Here is a 15586-nt window from a genome sequence, read left to right as displayed (position 1 = left end):
CGTTGGATTCCACAGTCTACCGTTGGATTCCACAGTCTACCGTTGGATTCTAAAGGATTTGTAAATTCAGTTGCATTAAATTATTTTGACTTGATAGGCCGGCATTCAATGAATTCAGACCCACTGTAGAGGAAGAGGAAGCATCTTTGTCTTGTTTTTTTTTGTGCAGCGGCCTCTGTAGTCGTGGCTTGGCTTCTGCCACCCGTGGGAATAATACCGTGGGTTCAGGAACAGGAGATCCAGAGGCTCCGAGAGTTTATCTGTGATCCAGTCATCAACGCTCCCACCATCACAAAAACAACGCTATAGAGATACAGACTGGGTTTATTTCACTTGCTTTGCCAATGTATATTTCCCATGCCAATAAAGCCCCATTGAATTGAATAAAGAGAGAGAGAGAGAGAGAGAGAGAGAGAGAGAGAGAGAGAGAGAGATATCCAGGTGTGTTCTCTTCCCTCCCTCTCTGCAGTACTGGACATCCTCGTCGTGATATTCTATAGACACCCAAATATTCTAGTCATTAACGACTGGATGAAGCCCACAGCCAACTAGCAGTCCTGTCCAATCCGCCAGTCCAATAGTTACTTGCGTTGCATTTAGTGGTTCATTGTTGGAAGAGAGGAGCATTGCTGGTGGCAGGACAGAGAGGTGCTTCTCTGGCTTGGCAGCCTCCCTGGGTGCATAGCAGCTGCCCTGGAAACATAGCAGCCTCCCTGGGTGCATAGCAGCTTCCCTGGGTGCATAGCAGCTTCCCTGGAAACATAGCAGCCTCCCTGGGTGCATAGCAGCTGCCCTGGAAACATAGCAGCCTCACTGGGTGCATAGCAGCTGCCCTGGAAACATAGCAGCCTCCCTGGGTGCATAGCAGCTTCCCTGGGTGCATAGCAGCTTCCCTGGAAACATAGCAGCCTCCCTGGGTGCATAGCAGCCTCCCTGGAAGCATAGCAGCCTCCCTGGGTGCATAGCAGCTTCCCATGAAACATAGCAGCCTCCCTGGGAGCATAGCAGCCTCCCTGGGTGCATAGCAGCCTCCCTGGGTGCATAGCAGCCTCCCTGGGTGCATAGCAGCCTCCTCGGGTGCATAGCAGCTTCCCTGGGTGCATAGCAGCCTCCCTGGCTGAATATAGCAGCCTCCCTGGGTGCATAGCAGCTTCCCTGGAAACATAGCAGCCTCCCTGGGTGCATAGCAGCCTCCTGGGTGCATAGCAGCCTCCCTGGGTGCATAGCAGCCTCCTTGGAAATATAGCAGCCTTCTTCTGTGGTGATCTCATGGTGACATTATACCTGAATCGGATGCCTGTCTGTGTGGGTCTAGCTGGGGAGCTCCCTGACTACGGAGCCTTGCTGGGGCTCAGATAGAGCTGGAGAGAAGGGTGAGTAAACTCTGGGACTGGGGCTGCATGAGGTTGTCAGCTCTCTGGACTGTATTGCTACTACTAACCCTCATCTTTCATGTGGAACAGCTACAGCATTGTAGAATTAAATCCATTTAGATTTGTTAAAAAGTTAGACTGTTCCAACATTGGTGGGCATTTTCATTTGGAACTGTATACGAACAGTACACAAAGAAAGAACAGACATGTCAATGTATTATATAATGTTCAACGCGGACAACATTGTCAATAAATCAATGCATAATGACGCCCTCTGATTAGAATTCACATAACAACTCAATGTGTTAATGAGAATTACCCAATAATGTTGTATATTAACCTACTGTTTATTGGTGTATTACACCCACCAGCAGCCCCCATTAAAGCCCTGGAGGTCACCCTCATAGAAATAGGAATTAGAATACTAGAAGGGACAGGAACCTTCTTATGATGGGATATAAGGTCAGACATTTTGGTCCGGGAGTTGGTCGACCACGATTTGCCAGTGCTGTGATAAGATACTGTGTAAAACAATGAATGTGAAGAATATCCCTACATTGTATGTTTGTTAGATAGCTAGCCAGTTAGTTTTATTAAAGGGATGATCCCATGCATTTTTTCAAATTAACTGCCAATATGCCAACATTCCATTCAAAGAGTCAATACACTGGCTCTAATCTGTAGATAGACTTAGACAAGTTGTAAACGCAACAAGTGCGAATATTGTGGGTTAAGGTCAAGGTCAGGGTTAAGGTCAGGGCTCTGTGCAGGCCAGTCAAGCTCTTCCACACCGATCTCGACAAATCATTTCTGTTTGGACCTTGCTTTGTGCACGGGGGCATTGTCATGCTTAAACAGAAAAGGGCCTTCACGAAACTGTTGCCACAAAGTCGAAACCACAGAATTGTCTAAAATGTCATTGTATGCTGTAGCGTTAAGATTTCCCTTCACTGGAACTAAGGCGCCTAGCCCGAACCATGAAAAATCAGCCCCAGACCATTATTCCTCCTCCACCAAACGTTACAGTTGGCACTATGCATTCAGACAGGTAGCGTCCTCCTAGCATTTGCCAAACCCAGATTTGTCCGTCGGACTGCCAGATGGTGAAACGTGATTCATCACTCCAGAGAATTAGTTTCCACTGCCACAGAGTCTAATGGCAGCAAGCTTCATATCACTCCAGACAACACTTGGTAAGGCGCATCTAGGCTTGTGTGTGGCTCCTCAGCCATGGAAACCAATTTCATGAAGCTCCCGATGAACAGTTCTTGAGCTGACGTTGCTTCCAGAGGCAGTTTGGAACAATTTTTATGTGCTAGGCGCTTCAACACTCGGCGGTCCCATTCTGAGCTTGTGTGGCCTACCACTTCGCAGCTGAGCCGTTGTTGCTCCTAGACGTTTCCACTTCACGATGACAGCACTACAGTTGACCTGGGCAGCTCTAGCAGGGATTTATTTTTGACAAACTACTTGTTGGAAAGGTGGCATCCTATGACAGTGCCACGTTGAAAGTCACTAAGCTCTTCAGTAAGGCCATTCTACTGTCTATGGATATTACATGGCTGTGTGCTCGATTTTATACACCTGTCAGCAACGTATGTGGCTGAAATAGCCGAAGTCTCTAATCTGAAGGGGTGTCCACAAACTTTTGTATATAGTGTAAATTTTAGAGGCCATTTTTACAGAAAATTGGTATAAAACCTTACATTTTTCAAATTAAAAATGTGTCATTCAGCAGATGCTCTTATCCAGAGCAACTTAGTTAGTGTATTCATCTTAAGATATCTAGATGGGACAACCACATATTACAGATATGAAAGTACATTTTCTTCAATAAAGTAGCTGTCACTCAGAGCTAAAAGGGGGAGAGGTCAGTTATTTATATTATTTTTATATTTATGATTACATGACTATTTTATGTTGACAATAATTATATTACATATAATTCTCAGACTGCCGTAAGCCACTGCTATTGCTATTACCAATTCCCCTGCTGCTGCTATTGTGAAGTCTCGGAAAAATAAATGAGCTTTTTCTGCCTGTTGCTCCAGGCTTTATCTTTCAGAACCTGAAGTCGGATTGAGCCTGAAGCAGAAGGAAAATCACTATTATGTCCATTACATCCTTCAGATGTAACCCTATTCCCTGTGTAGTGCATTACCCCATAGGGGTGCCACAAGATAGACGGCCTTGACATCAGTAGAATAGACTGTAGTTGCTTGCCAATGTGGTCCTCTGTAGATCAGTTGGTAGAGCACGGTCCTCTGTAGCTCAGTTGGTAGAGCATGGTCCTCTGTAGATCAGTTGGTAGAGCATGGTCCTCTGTAGATCAGTTGGTAGAGCACGGTCCTCTGTAGCTCAGTTGGTAGAGCACGGTCCTCTGTAGATCAGTTGGTAGAGCACGGTCCTCTGTAGCTCAGTTGGTAGAGCACGGTCCTCTGTAGCTCAGTTGGTAGAGCACGGTCCTCTGTAGCTCAGTTGGTAGAGCACGGTCCTCTGTAGCTCAGTTGGTAGAGCACGGTCCTCTGTAGCTCAGTTGGTAGAGCACGGTCCTCTGTAGCTCAGTTGGTAGAGCACGGGTCCTCTGTAGATCAGTTGGTAGAGCACGGGTCCTCTGTAGATCAGTTGGTAGAGCACGGTCCTCTGTAGCTCAGTTGGTAGAGCATGGTCCTCTGTAGCTCAGTTGGTAGAGCACGGGTCCTCTGTAGATCAGTTGGTAGAGCACGGGTCCTCTGTAGATCAGTTGGTAGAGCATGGTCCTCTGTAGATCAATATAATAATAATAATAATAATAATAATAATAATAATAATATAATAATAATCAGTTGGTAGAGCACGGTCCTCTGTAGCTCAGTTGGTAGAGCACGGGTCCTCTGTAGCTCAGTTGGTAGAGCACGGTCCTCTGTAGCTCAGTTGGTAGAGCACGGTCCTCTGTAGCTCAGTTGGTAGAGCACGGGTCCTCTGTAACTCAGTTGGTAGAGCACGGGTCCTCTGTAGATCAGTTGGTAGAGCACGGTCCTCTGTAGCTCAGTTGGTAGAGCATGGTCCTCTGTAGCTCAGTTGGTAGAGCATGGTCCTCTGTAGCTCAGTTGGTAGAGCATGGTCCTCTGTAGATCAGTTGGTAGAGCATGGTCCTCTGTAGATCAGTTGGTAGAGCATGGTCCTCTGTAGATCAGTTGGTAGAGCATGGTCCTCTGTAGATCAGTTGGTAGAGCATGGTCCTCTGTAGATCAGTTGGTAGAGCATGGTCCTCTGTAGATCAGTTGGTAGAGCACGGTCCTCTGTAGCTCAGTTGGTAGAGCATGGTCCTCTGTAGATCAGTTGGTAGAGCATGGTCCTCTGTAGATCAGTTGGTAGAGCACGGTCCTCTGTAGCTCAGTTGGTAGAGCACGGTCCTCTGTAGCTCAGTTGGTAGAGCACGGGCCTCTGTAGATCAGTTGGTAGAGCACGGGTCCTCTGTAGATCAGTTGGTAGAGCACGGGTCCTCTGTAGTTCAGTTGGTAGAGCACGGGTCCTCTGTAGATCAGTTGGTAGAGCACGGGTCCTCTGTAGATCAGTTGGTAGAGCACGGTCCTCTGTAGCTCAGTTGGTAGAGCGTGGTCCTCTGTAGCTCAGTTGGTAGAGCACGGGTCCTCTGTAGATCAGTTGGTAGAGCACGGGTCCTCTGTAGATCAGTTGGTAGAGCATGGTCCTCTGTAGATCAATATAATAATAATAATAATAATAATAATATAATAATAATCAGTTGGTAGAGCACGGTCCTCTGTAGCTCAGTTGGTAGAGCACGGGTCCTCTGTAGCTCAGTTGGTAGAGCACGGTCCTCTGTAGCTCAGTTGGTAGAGCACGGTCCTCTGTAGCTCAGTTGGTAGAGCACGGGTCCTCTGTAGCTCAGTTGGTAGAGCACGGTCCTCTGTAGCTCAGTTGGTAGAGCACGGTCCTCTGTAGCTCAGTTGGTAGAGCACGGGTCCTCTGTAGCTCAGTTGGTAGAGCACGGGTCCTCTGTAGATCAGTTGGTAGAGCACGGTCCTCTGTAGCTCAGTTGGTAGAGCATGGTCCTCTGTAGCTCAGTTGGTAGAGCATGGTCCTCTGTAGCTCAGTTGGTAGAGCATGGTCCTCTGTAGATCAGTTGGTAGAGCATGGTCCTCTGTAGATCAGTTGGTAGAGCATGGTCCTCTGTAGATCAGTTGGTAGAGCATGGTCCTCTGTAGATCAGTTGGTAGAGCATGGTCCTCTGTAGATCAGTTGGTAGAGCATGGTCCTCTGTAGATCAGTTGGTAGAGCACGGTCCTCTGTAGCTCAGTTGGTAGAGCATGGTCCTCTGTATATCAGTTGGTAGAGCATGGTCCTCTGTAGATCAGTTGGTAGAGCACGGTCCTCTGTAGCTCAGTTGGTAGAGCATGGTCCTCTGTAGCTCAGTTGGTAGAGCACGGGCCTCTGTAGATCAGTTGGTAGAGCACGGGTCCTCTGTAGATCAGTTGGTAGAGCACGGGTCCTCTGTAGTTCAGTTGGTAGAGCACGGGCCCTCTGTAGATCAGTTGGTAGAGCACGGGTCCTCTGTAGATCAGTTGGTAGAGCACGGTCCTCTGTAGCTCAGTTGGTAGAGCATGGTCCTCTGTAGCTCAGTTGGTAGAGCACGGGTCCTCTGTAGATCAGTTGGTAGAGCACGGGTCCTCTGTAGATCAGTTGGTAGAGCATGGTCCTCTGTAGATCAATATAATAATAATAATAATAATAATAATAATAATAATAATAATAATAATAATAATCAGTTGGTAGAGCACGGTCCTCTGTAGCTCAGTTGGTAGAGCACGGGTCCTCTGTAGCTCAGTTGGTAGAGCACGGTCCTCTGTAGCTCAGTTGGTAGAGCACGGTCCTCTGTAGCTCAGTTGGTAGAGCACGGGTCCTCTGTAGCTCAGTTGGTAGAGCACGGGTCCTCTGTAGATCAGTTGGTAGAGCATGGTCCTCTGTATCTCAGTTGGTAGAGCATGGTCCTCTGTAGCTCAGTTGGTAGAGCATGGTCCTCTGTAGCTCAGTTGGTAGAGCACGGGTCCTCTGTAGCTCAGTTGGTAGAGCATGGTCCTCTGTAGCTCAGTTGGTAGAGCATGGTCCTCTGTAGCTCAGTTGGTAGAGCATGGTCCTCTGTAGCTCAGTTGGTAGAGCATGGTCCTCTGTAGGTCAGTTGGTAGAGCACGGGTCCTCTGTAGCTCAGTTGGTAGAGCACGGGTCCTCTGTAGCTCAGTTGGTAGAGCACGGTCCTCTGTAGCTCAGTTGGTAGAGCACGGTCCTCTGTAGCTCAGTTGGTAGAGCACGGTCCTCTGTAGCTCAGTTGGTAAAGCACGGTCCTCTGTAGCTCAGTTGGTAGAGCACGGTCCTCTGTAGCTCAGTTGGTAGAGCACGGTCCTCTGTAGCTCAGTTGGTAGAGCACGGTCCTCTGTAGCTCAGTTGGTAGAGCACGGTCCTCTGTAGCTCAGTTGGTAGAGCACGGGTCCTCTGTAGCTCAGTTGGTAGAGCACGGTCCTCTGTAGCTCAGTTGGTAGAGCACGGTCCTCTGTAGCTCAGTTGGTAGAGCACGGTCCTCTGTAGCTCAGTTGGTAGAGCATTTTAAAAATGAAATATTTAACCTTTATTTAACTAGGTAAGTCAGTTCAGAACAAATTCTTATTTTCAATGATGGCCTATGGGGTTAATTGCTTGTTCAGGGGCAGAATGACAGATTTGTACCTTGTCAGCTCGGGGATTTGAACTTGCAACCTTCCGGTAACTAGTCCAATGCTCTAACCACTAGGCTACCCTGCCACCCTGAGCATGGCGCTTGCGATGCCTGGACAGTTGATTCTCTTCCCGGGACTATGCGCATGGGCTCCCGAGTGGTATAGCGGTCTAAGGCACTGCATCTCAGTGCTAGAGGTGTCACTACAGACTCTGGTTCGATTCCAGGCTGTATCACCACTGGCTGTGATTGGGAGCCCCATAGGGCGGCACACAATTGGCCCAGCGTTGTCCAGGTTGGGCCGGGGTAGGCCGTCATTGTAAATAAAAAAGTGTTCTTTAACTGACTTGCCTAGTTAACTAAAGGTTAAATACCACACTGGCCCATGTTGAGTCCAATGCTTCCCACAGTTGTGTCAAGTTGGCTGGATGACCTTTGGGTGGTGGACCATTCTTGATTGTTGAAAAAATACAAAACAACATTTTCCTGAGCTTCCGTATGTCTTCTAGATATAGGACAGCTACTTCAAAACTTCATTCCTTACGAGATATCATTTTTTTGTTGCCATTCATGAATCTATTATTCAATGCGTTTCTCTGGGCTATAGTAGTCAAGGACAAATTCTAGATTTTATCAAATAATAATATATATATATATTTTTAAATGTATACCTTAAAGGGGTCCAGACATTCCAAAACAAATATAGAAATGACCCGTAGTACAAACGTCTTAAAACACTTATATATGTCAGCTTAGAGCCTCGCCATACCAATGGCTGAACCGTCTCCTCCCCTTCATCTCCACTTATGAAAAGGATATATCAAGTGACATCAATAAGGGATCTGAACTTTCACCTGGATTCACCTGGTCAGTCTGTCATGGTAAGAGCAGGTGTTCCTAATGTTTTGTGTACTCAGTGTATTTCATTATCAATGCTCTGCACAAACTAGAACTATATTCTGCTTTCCGGCACGCTCTCAGCATTTTTGTGAGCATTTTTTGGTTCAACGCTCTTACCACTAGGCTACCCTGCCGCCCCAATGAGGCCCCGCTGGTTCAACGCTCTTACCACTAGGCTACCCTGCCGCCCCAATGAGGCCCCTCTGGTCCAACGCTCTTACCACTAGGCTACCCTGCCGCCCCAATGAGGCCCCTCTGGTCCAATGCTCTTACCACTAGGCTACCCTGCCGCCCCAATGAGAAAATGTTTCCTTATTATTTGATTTCACTCACAAAATGATTTATTCATTCTGTGTAATAGAATCGGATGTCCCAGTTGCAAGGAAGCAGTGTTTGAGATTCAGATGAGCTTCTGTAAGGTGTACTTTCTAATCAAACCCCTTACTGTCTCCTCCTCTCCTCACAAACACTCCCTTTCACTTTCTTTCTTCTTCTCTATATCCCACTCGTTCACTCCTTCCCCTTTCCTCTCATTCTCTCTCCCCCTCTCCCTCCCCCTCTCTCTCTATCAATCTCTCTATCCCTCTCTCTCCCCCTCTCCCTCCCCCTCTCCCTCCCCCTCTCCCTATCCCTCTCTCTATCCCTCTCTCTATCCCTCTCTCCCTCCCCCTCTCCCTCCTCCTCTCTCTCTATCCCTCTCTCTCTCCCCCTCTCTCTCTATCCCTCTCTCACTATCCCTCTCTCACTATCCCTCTCCCCCCCCCCCCGCTACAGGATAATGCATATCCTTCCCCCTCTGGAGAGAGAAGAAGGCACCATGAGCAACGTCACCGTCACCGACAACGCAGCCGAGCCCATCAGCAGAACCAGTGCTCCAGCCACGCCCTACCCATACCCCTACCCCATCTCCTTCCAGGTACACCTACAGCGTATGTCTGTCTGAAGTAGGTCAGATATGTGCCGTATTTACGTGATATCTGGATAGTTTACCAGATTACACCTGGAATAAAATCATGATCTTTGGAGAAATGATTATTTAAGAAAGATTTATAACAGTAATTCCTGTATTGTTGCCAGACAAATTCCTATACGGGGCTATAAAGTATTCATTAATTAATTCACTCAGGTGTCCCTGACCGGCTTCCTGATGCTGGAGATCGTGCTGGGCCTGAGCTCCAACCTCACCGTGCTGGCCCTGTACTGCATGAAGTCCAACCTGATCTCCTCGGTCTCCAACATCGTCACCATGAACCTTCACGTCCTGGATGTGTTGGTGTGTGTCTGCTGCATCCCACTGACCATGGTGGTGTTGTTGTTGTCTCTGGAGGGGGATACAGCCTTGGTTTGTTGCTTCCACGAGGCCTGCGTGTCGTTCGCTAGTGTCGGCACGGCAGCCAACGTACTCGCCATTACCCTGGACCGGTACGACATCTCTGTGAAACCGGCGAATAGAGTCCTAACGATGGGCCGAGCCCTGGCTCTACTGGCCACCATTTGGGTGCTGTCGTTCCTCAGTTTCCTGGTGCCTTTCATGGAGGTGGGGTTCTTCGCCCCAGGCCAGTCGGAGCTGAACCAGACTCTAGCGGATGTAGTCACAGTGGCCCACACCAACCAATACTACACAGAGTTAGGACTCTACTATCACCTACTCGTCCAGATCCCCATCTTCTTCTTCACTGCTGTTGTGATGCTCGTCACCTATTCCAAGATCCTCCAGGCACTCAACATCCGCATTGGGACACGCTTTCACACAGCGTCGCAGAAGAAGAAGGCCAGGAGGAAAAAAGGTCCCTCCATGACGGCTATGACGTCACAGGCCACGGACGGGGCCATGGAGCCATCCGAGCCCAGCGGCCGTGCTCTCCCCCCGATGGGCATGCGGACCTCCGTCTCCCTCATCATTGCGTTGAGACGAGCGGTTAAACGCCACCGGGAGCGACGAGAACGCCAGAAACGAGTCTTCAGGATGTCGATGCTCATCGTGTCGACCTTCCTGCTCTGCTGGACTCCCATAACCGCCCTCAACACGGTCATCTTGACCGTAGGCCCCAGCGACTTCACGGTCAAGCTGCGGTTGGGCTTCCTGGTCATGGCATACGGGACGACCATCTTCCATCCGCTTCTCTACGCCTTCACCAGGCAGAAGTTCCAGAAGGTTTGCCCACCCACTTCTGCCACACACACACACACACACACACACACACACACACACACACACACACACACACACACACACACACACACACACACACACACACACACACACACACACACACACACACACACACACACACACACACACACACCACAGCCCAGATTACAGCCTGTTGACGATGCTTTCAGTGTGTAGTGTTTAGTGGGTAGTGTGTAGTGTGTGTATTTTGTCGTGTTTTTATTGTGTATTTGTTTGGTGTAGATATTGCATGGTGCAATGAATGAATATCTTATTTGATCTTCTGGTATCTTATCTTGATCTTCTGTTATCTTGTCTTATGTCATCTTATCTTCTGTTATCTTATCTGATACTAGCTTATCTTCTGTTATCTTATCTTGTGCTGTCTTATCATCTGTTATCTTGTCTTCTGTTATCTTATCTTCTGTTGTCTATCCTATCTTCAGTTATCTTATTTTATCTTCTGTTATCTTATCTTCTATTGTCTTATCTTCTATTGTCTTATCTTCTGTTATCTTATCTTCTGTTGTCTATCCTATCTTCAGTTATCTTATTTTATCTTCTGTTGTCTTATCTTCTGTTATCTTATCTTCTGTTGTCTATCCTATCTTCAGTTATCTTATTTTATCTTCTGTTGTCTTATCTTCTGTTATCTATCCTATTTTCAGTTATCTTATTTTATCTTCTGTTATCTTATCTTCTGTTGTCTATCCTATCTTCAGTTATCTTATTTTATCTTCTGTTATCTTATCTTCTGTTGTCTATCCTATCTTCAGTTATCTTATTTTATCTTCTGTTGTCTTATCTTTTGTTATCTTATCTTCTGTTGTCTTATCATCTGTTGTCTTATCTTTTGTTATCTGATCTTATCTGATCTTATCTTCTGTTGTCTTATCATCTGTTGTCTTATCATCTGTTGTCTTATCTTTTGTTATCTGATCTTATCTGATCTTATCTTCTGTTGTCTTATCTTCTGTTGTCTATCCTATCTTCAGTTATCTTATCTTATCTTCTGTTGTCTTATCTTCTGTTATCTTATCTTCTGTTGTCTATCCTATCTTCAGTTATCTTATTTTATCTTCTGTTGTCTTATCTTCTGTTATCTATCCTATCTTCAGTTATCTTATTTTATCTTCTGTTATCTTATCTTCTGTTGTCTATCCTATCTTCAGTTATCTTATTTTATCTTCTGTTATCTTATCTTCTGTTGTCTATCCTATCTTCAGTTATCTTATTTTATCTTCTGTTGTCTTATCTTTTGTTATCTTATCTTCTGTTGTCTTATCATCTGTTGTCTTATCTTTTGTTATCTGATCTTATCTGATCTTATCTTCTGTTGTCTTATCATCTGTTATCTTATCTTCTGTTATATTATCTGATCTGATCTTATCTGATCTTATCTTCTGTTGTCTTATCTTCTGTTGTCTTATCATCTGTTGTCTTATCTTCTGTTATATTATCTTATCTGATCTTATCTGATCTTATCTTATAAGGTTCTGAAGAGTAAGATGAAGAAGAGGGTGGTGAGCATCATAGAGGCCGACCCGCTGCCCAACAACGCGGTCGTACGTAACTCCTGGATTGACCCCAAAAGGAACAAGAAGGTCACCATCAACGAGGACGCCGAGGCCAGGCAAAAATGTCTGCAGTCTTCAGAGGATGCTGTGGAATGACAGTGAATACTTAGCGACCTTGTCCAGAGGTCCAGATCTCAGGGTTTTGTCTGCAGAGGAAAGTCTTGGGCGGACCGCGTCATTTTCTTGTTCAAACGAATCATTTTCGGGATGTGAAAACGTTTTCAGCTTAAACTTAAAATAGCTTAAACCAGATATAAAGTATGTTGAAAAGATAATACATATATTTTTTAACTAAGATTTTGTTTGAGAACTAACAATCACCGAAATGAAAGCTAGACAGTCAGGGAGAATTTAAAGCTCCAAAAAATGATGCATTCAGGAGTATTTTTGTCATGGCATGAGGCCCCCATTGATTTGTTATGACGTTCGAGTCACTCAGATAGCATAAACCAAGGCAGAATGTGTAGAATTGCAGGAAATGAGATTTTATCTCTGTCAAAATGTGTAAAATGGCCATGCCTCCCCCCACCATGCCCCCCCCCCACCATGCCCATCACCTAAGTCCCGTTTTGATCCAGGAAAAACAAACTGGATCTCTTGGTGTAATGGCTGAGGTGTTGGGTTGACAGTCGCTGGACCCAGGTTTAAGTCCCGGACAACGAGACCAGACAGAAATGTCTTCAGAGGATGCTGTGGAATGAATCCTAGAATCTAGTCATTCTATATCTGTTGAATGAATTATCGTCATTCTATATCTGTTGAATGAATGAACTACTTTAGGGCAAGACAACACAATAAGGAACGTTGACAGTGTGCAACAGATCACCTGACGGTTGTCGAACGGACGGTGGTGATTCAACATGTAGGATTGTCGGAAAACTGAAAAGGAGGGCTGACGTTCTGTGGTCAAGAGGAGAAAGGAGGGCTGACGTTCTGTGGTCAAGAGGAGAAAGGAGGGCTGACGTTCTGTGGTCAGAGGAGAAAGGAGGGCTGACGTTCTGTGGTCAAGAGGAGAAAGGAGGGCTGACGTTCTGTGGTCAAGAGGAGAAAGGAGGGCTGACGTTCTGTGGTCAGAGGAGAAAGGAGGGCTGACGTTCTGTGGTCAGAGGAGAAAGGAGGGCTGACGTTCTGTGGTCAGAGGAGAAAGGAGGGCTGACGTTCTGTGGTCAGAGGAGAAAGGAGGGCTGACATTCTGTGGTCAGAGGAGAAAGGAGGGCTGACGTTCTGTGGTCAGAGGAGAAAGGAGGGCTGACGTTCTGTGGTCAAGAGGAGAAAGGAGGGCTGACGTTCTGTGGTCAGAGGAGAAAGGAGGGTTGACGTTCTGTGGTCAGAGGAGAAAGGAGGGCTGACGTTCTGTGGTCAGAGGAGAAAGGAGGGCTGACGTTCTGTGGTCAGAGGAGAAAGGAAGGCCAGACGCTGCTTTCAGCCATTCATCGGTCTGTTTTGTCCTCGACTCTTTAAAAACTCAAAGCAGAGGAGGCTGGCGGTGGGAGAAATTGGAGGACAGGTTCATGGTAAATGGCTGACGTTGAAAAAAAATGGAAAGCAACATCAAACACATCAAACAAAATGACACCAGCCGCCACTGACTCTAAGAAAGGACTAATTATTAGGTTTCATCAGGTCGGGATAAAAACAAGGGAAACACATTCCACAACAGCAATGTAAATATACAGGTAGCTGCCAAGATAAAGGAAACCCCAACATAAAGTGTCTTAATAATAGGCTGTTGGTCCACCACAAGCCAGAACAGCTTTAATGCTCCTTGGCATCGATTCTACAGGTGTCTGAAACTCCATTGGAACGATGCAACACCGTTCTTCGGGGGCCATAGTTCGGTGGAAGGATACAACACCGTTCTTCGGTGCCATAGTTCGGTGGAAGGATACAACACCGTTCTTCGGTGCCATAGTTCGGTGGAAGGATACACCACCGTTCTTCGGTGCCATAGTTCGGTGGAAGGATACAACACCGTTCTTCGGTGCCATAGTTCGGTGGAAGGGTGCCATAGTTCGGTGGAAGGATACACCACCGTTCTTCGGTGCCATAGTTCGGTGGAAGGATACAACACCGTTCTTCGGTGCCATAGTTCGGTGGAAGGATACAACACCGTTCTTCGGTGCCGCTCCAGAATGTTCAGTTGGGTTGAGATCTGGGGACTGAAATCTGGGGACTGAAATCTGGGGACTGAAATGAACACGAGCACACACACACGCACGCACACATGCACACGCACACACGCGCACGCACACACACACATACACACATACACGCACACGCGCGCACGCACACACGCACACTCACGCACACATGCACGCACACACGCCCACACACACACACACACACACACACACACACACACACACACACACACACACACACACACACACACACACACACACACACACACACACACACACACACACACACACACACACACACGAACCCTTTAAATCCCTTATGCTCCTTTGAGACCCCTCTTTCAGAGTCACTAAAGTAATCTCTTCGTCCCTGGTGGCCAAAATAATAGTCAACTCTGCATTTTTACACACGACCCTAAGCATGACGGTGTGATAATTGCTTCATTAAGTCAGGAACCAAACCTGTGTGGAAGAACCTGGTTTCAATATATTTGTATCCCTCATTTCCTCAAGTGGTTCCTTCATTTTGGCAGTTACCTGTATGTCTATCTACTGTAAATGTACAAATACCAGAGGTGGATAAATTATTACTATTTATTGAAAACAAAGTACAGTAGAGGGTTCATAGATAAAAGCTGTAGATATTGCATGGCTTTTGGTAACTGTAGCAATATATATATATATTATATTTATATATATATATATACATAGAGACGTGTACAGTATATAAAGAACACATATTCTATATAGAACAAGTTGGCATTGTATTCATTGTATGTTTATAATAAATGTTGTGTTCACTTACTGTTTTTATTTGTATACAGTAAATCCATGATTAATTAGGGAAGCAGAGAATGAGATCTCTTTGACAAGTGAGGCCTGTGTACAAGACAACAGCAAACATCACAAAATACAAATCTGGTGCGTTCAGAAAATTTTCAGACACCTTGACTTAGTACATTACATTTACATTTAAGTCATTTAGCAGACGCTCTTATCCAGAGCGACTTACAAATTGGTGCATTCACCTTATGACATCCAGTGGAACAGTCACTTTACAATAGTGCATCTAAATCTTAAAGGGGGGGGGGTGAGAGGGAATACTTATCCTATCCTAGGTATTCCTTAAAGAGGTGGGGTTTCAGGTGTCTCTGGAAGGTGGTGATTGACTCCGCTGTCCTGGCGTCGTGAGGGAGTTTGTTCCACCATTGGGGGGCCAGAGCAGCGAACAGTTTTGACTGGGCTGAGTGGGCTGAGTGGTAGGGAGGCGAGCAGGCCAGAGGTGGATGAACGCAGTGCCCTTGTTTGGGTGTAGGGCCTGATCAGAGCCTGGAGGTACTGAGGTGCCGTTCCCCTCATAGCTCCGTAGGCAAGCACCATGGTCTTGTAGCGGATGCGAGCTTCAACTGGAAGCCAGTGGAGAGAACGGAGGAGCGGGGTGACGTGAGAGAACTTGGGAAGGTTGAACACCAGACGGGCTGCGGCGTTCTGGATGAGTTGTAGGGGTTTAATGGCACAGGCAGGGAGCCCAGCCAACAGCAAGTTGCAGTAGTCCAGACGGGAGATGACAAGTGCCTGGATTAGGACCTGCGCCGCTTCCTGTGTGAGGCAGGGTCGTACTCTGCGGATGTTGTAGAGCATGAACCTACAGGAACGGGCCACCGCCTTGATGTTGGTTGAGAACGACAGGGTGTTGTCCAGGATCACGCCAA

The 15586-nt window shown here is 46.7% G+C and overlaps 1 protein-coding gene across 1 annotated transcript in view; it reads left to right on the top strand.

The window, feature by feature from the left end:
- LOC123996162 (G-protein coupled receptor 22-like) overlaps window positions 1–12767 on the top strand; it is a 26873-nt gene extending 14106 nt beyond the window's left edge. Inside the window, exons 3-5 of the mRNA XM_046299652.1 lie at window positions 8758–8899; window positions 9110–10138; window positions 11650–12767. Of these exons, the coding sequence (XP_046155608.1) occupies window positions 8762–8899; window positions 9110–10138; window positions 11650–11829 (1347 nt within the window). The 5' untranslated portion in view covers window positions 8758–8761 and the 3' untranslated portion in view covers window positions 11830–12767. The remainder of the gene's footprint in view (window positions 1–8757; window positions 8900–9109; window positions 10139–11649) is intronic.
- The last annotated feature ends 2819 nt before the right edge of the window (window positions 12768–15586 follow it).

The sequence above is a fragment of the Oncorhynchus gorbuscha genome, linkage group LG01 (genome assembly GCF_021184085.1).
Source record: "Oncorhynchus gorbuscha isolate QuinsamMale2020 ecotype Even-year linkage group LG01, OgorEven_v1.0, whole genome shotgun sequence".
NCBI lineage: Eukaryota > Metazoa > Chordata > Actinopteri > Salmoniformes > Salmonidae > Oncorhynchus > Oncorhynchus gorbuscha.
The sequence above is the reverse complement of the archived record's forward strand: the minus strand, read 5'-3'. Positions and strand labels throughout refer to the sequence as shown.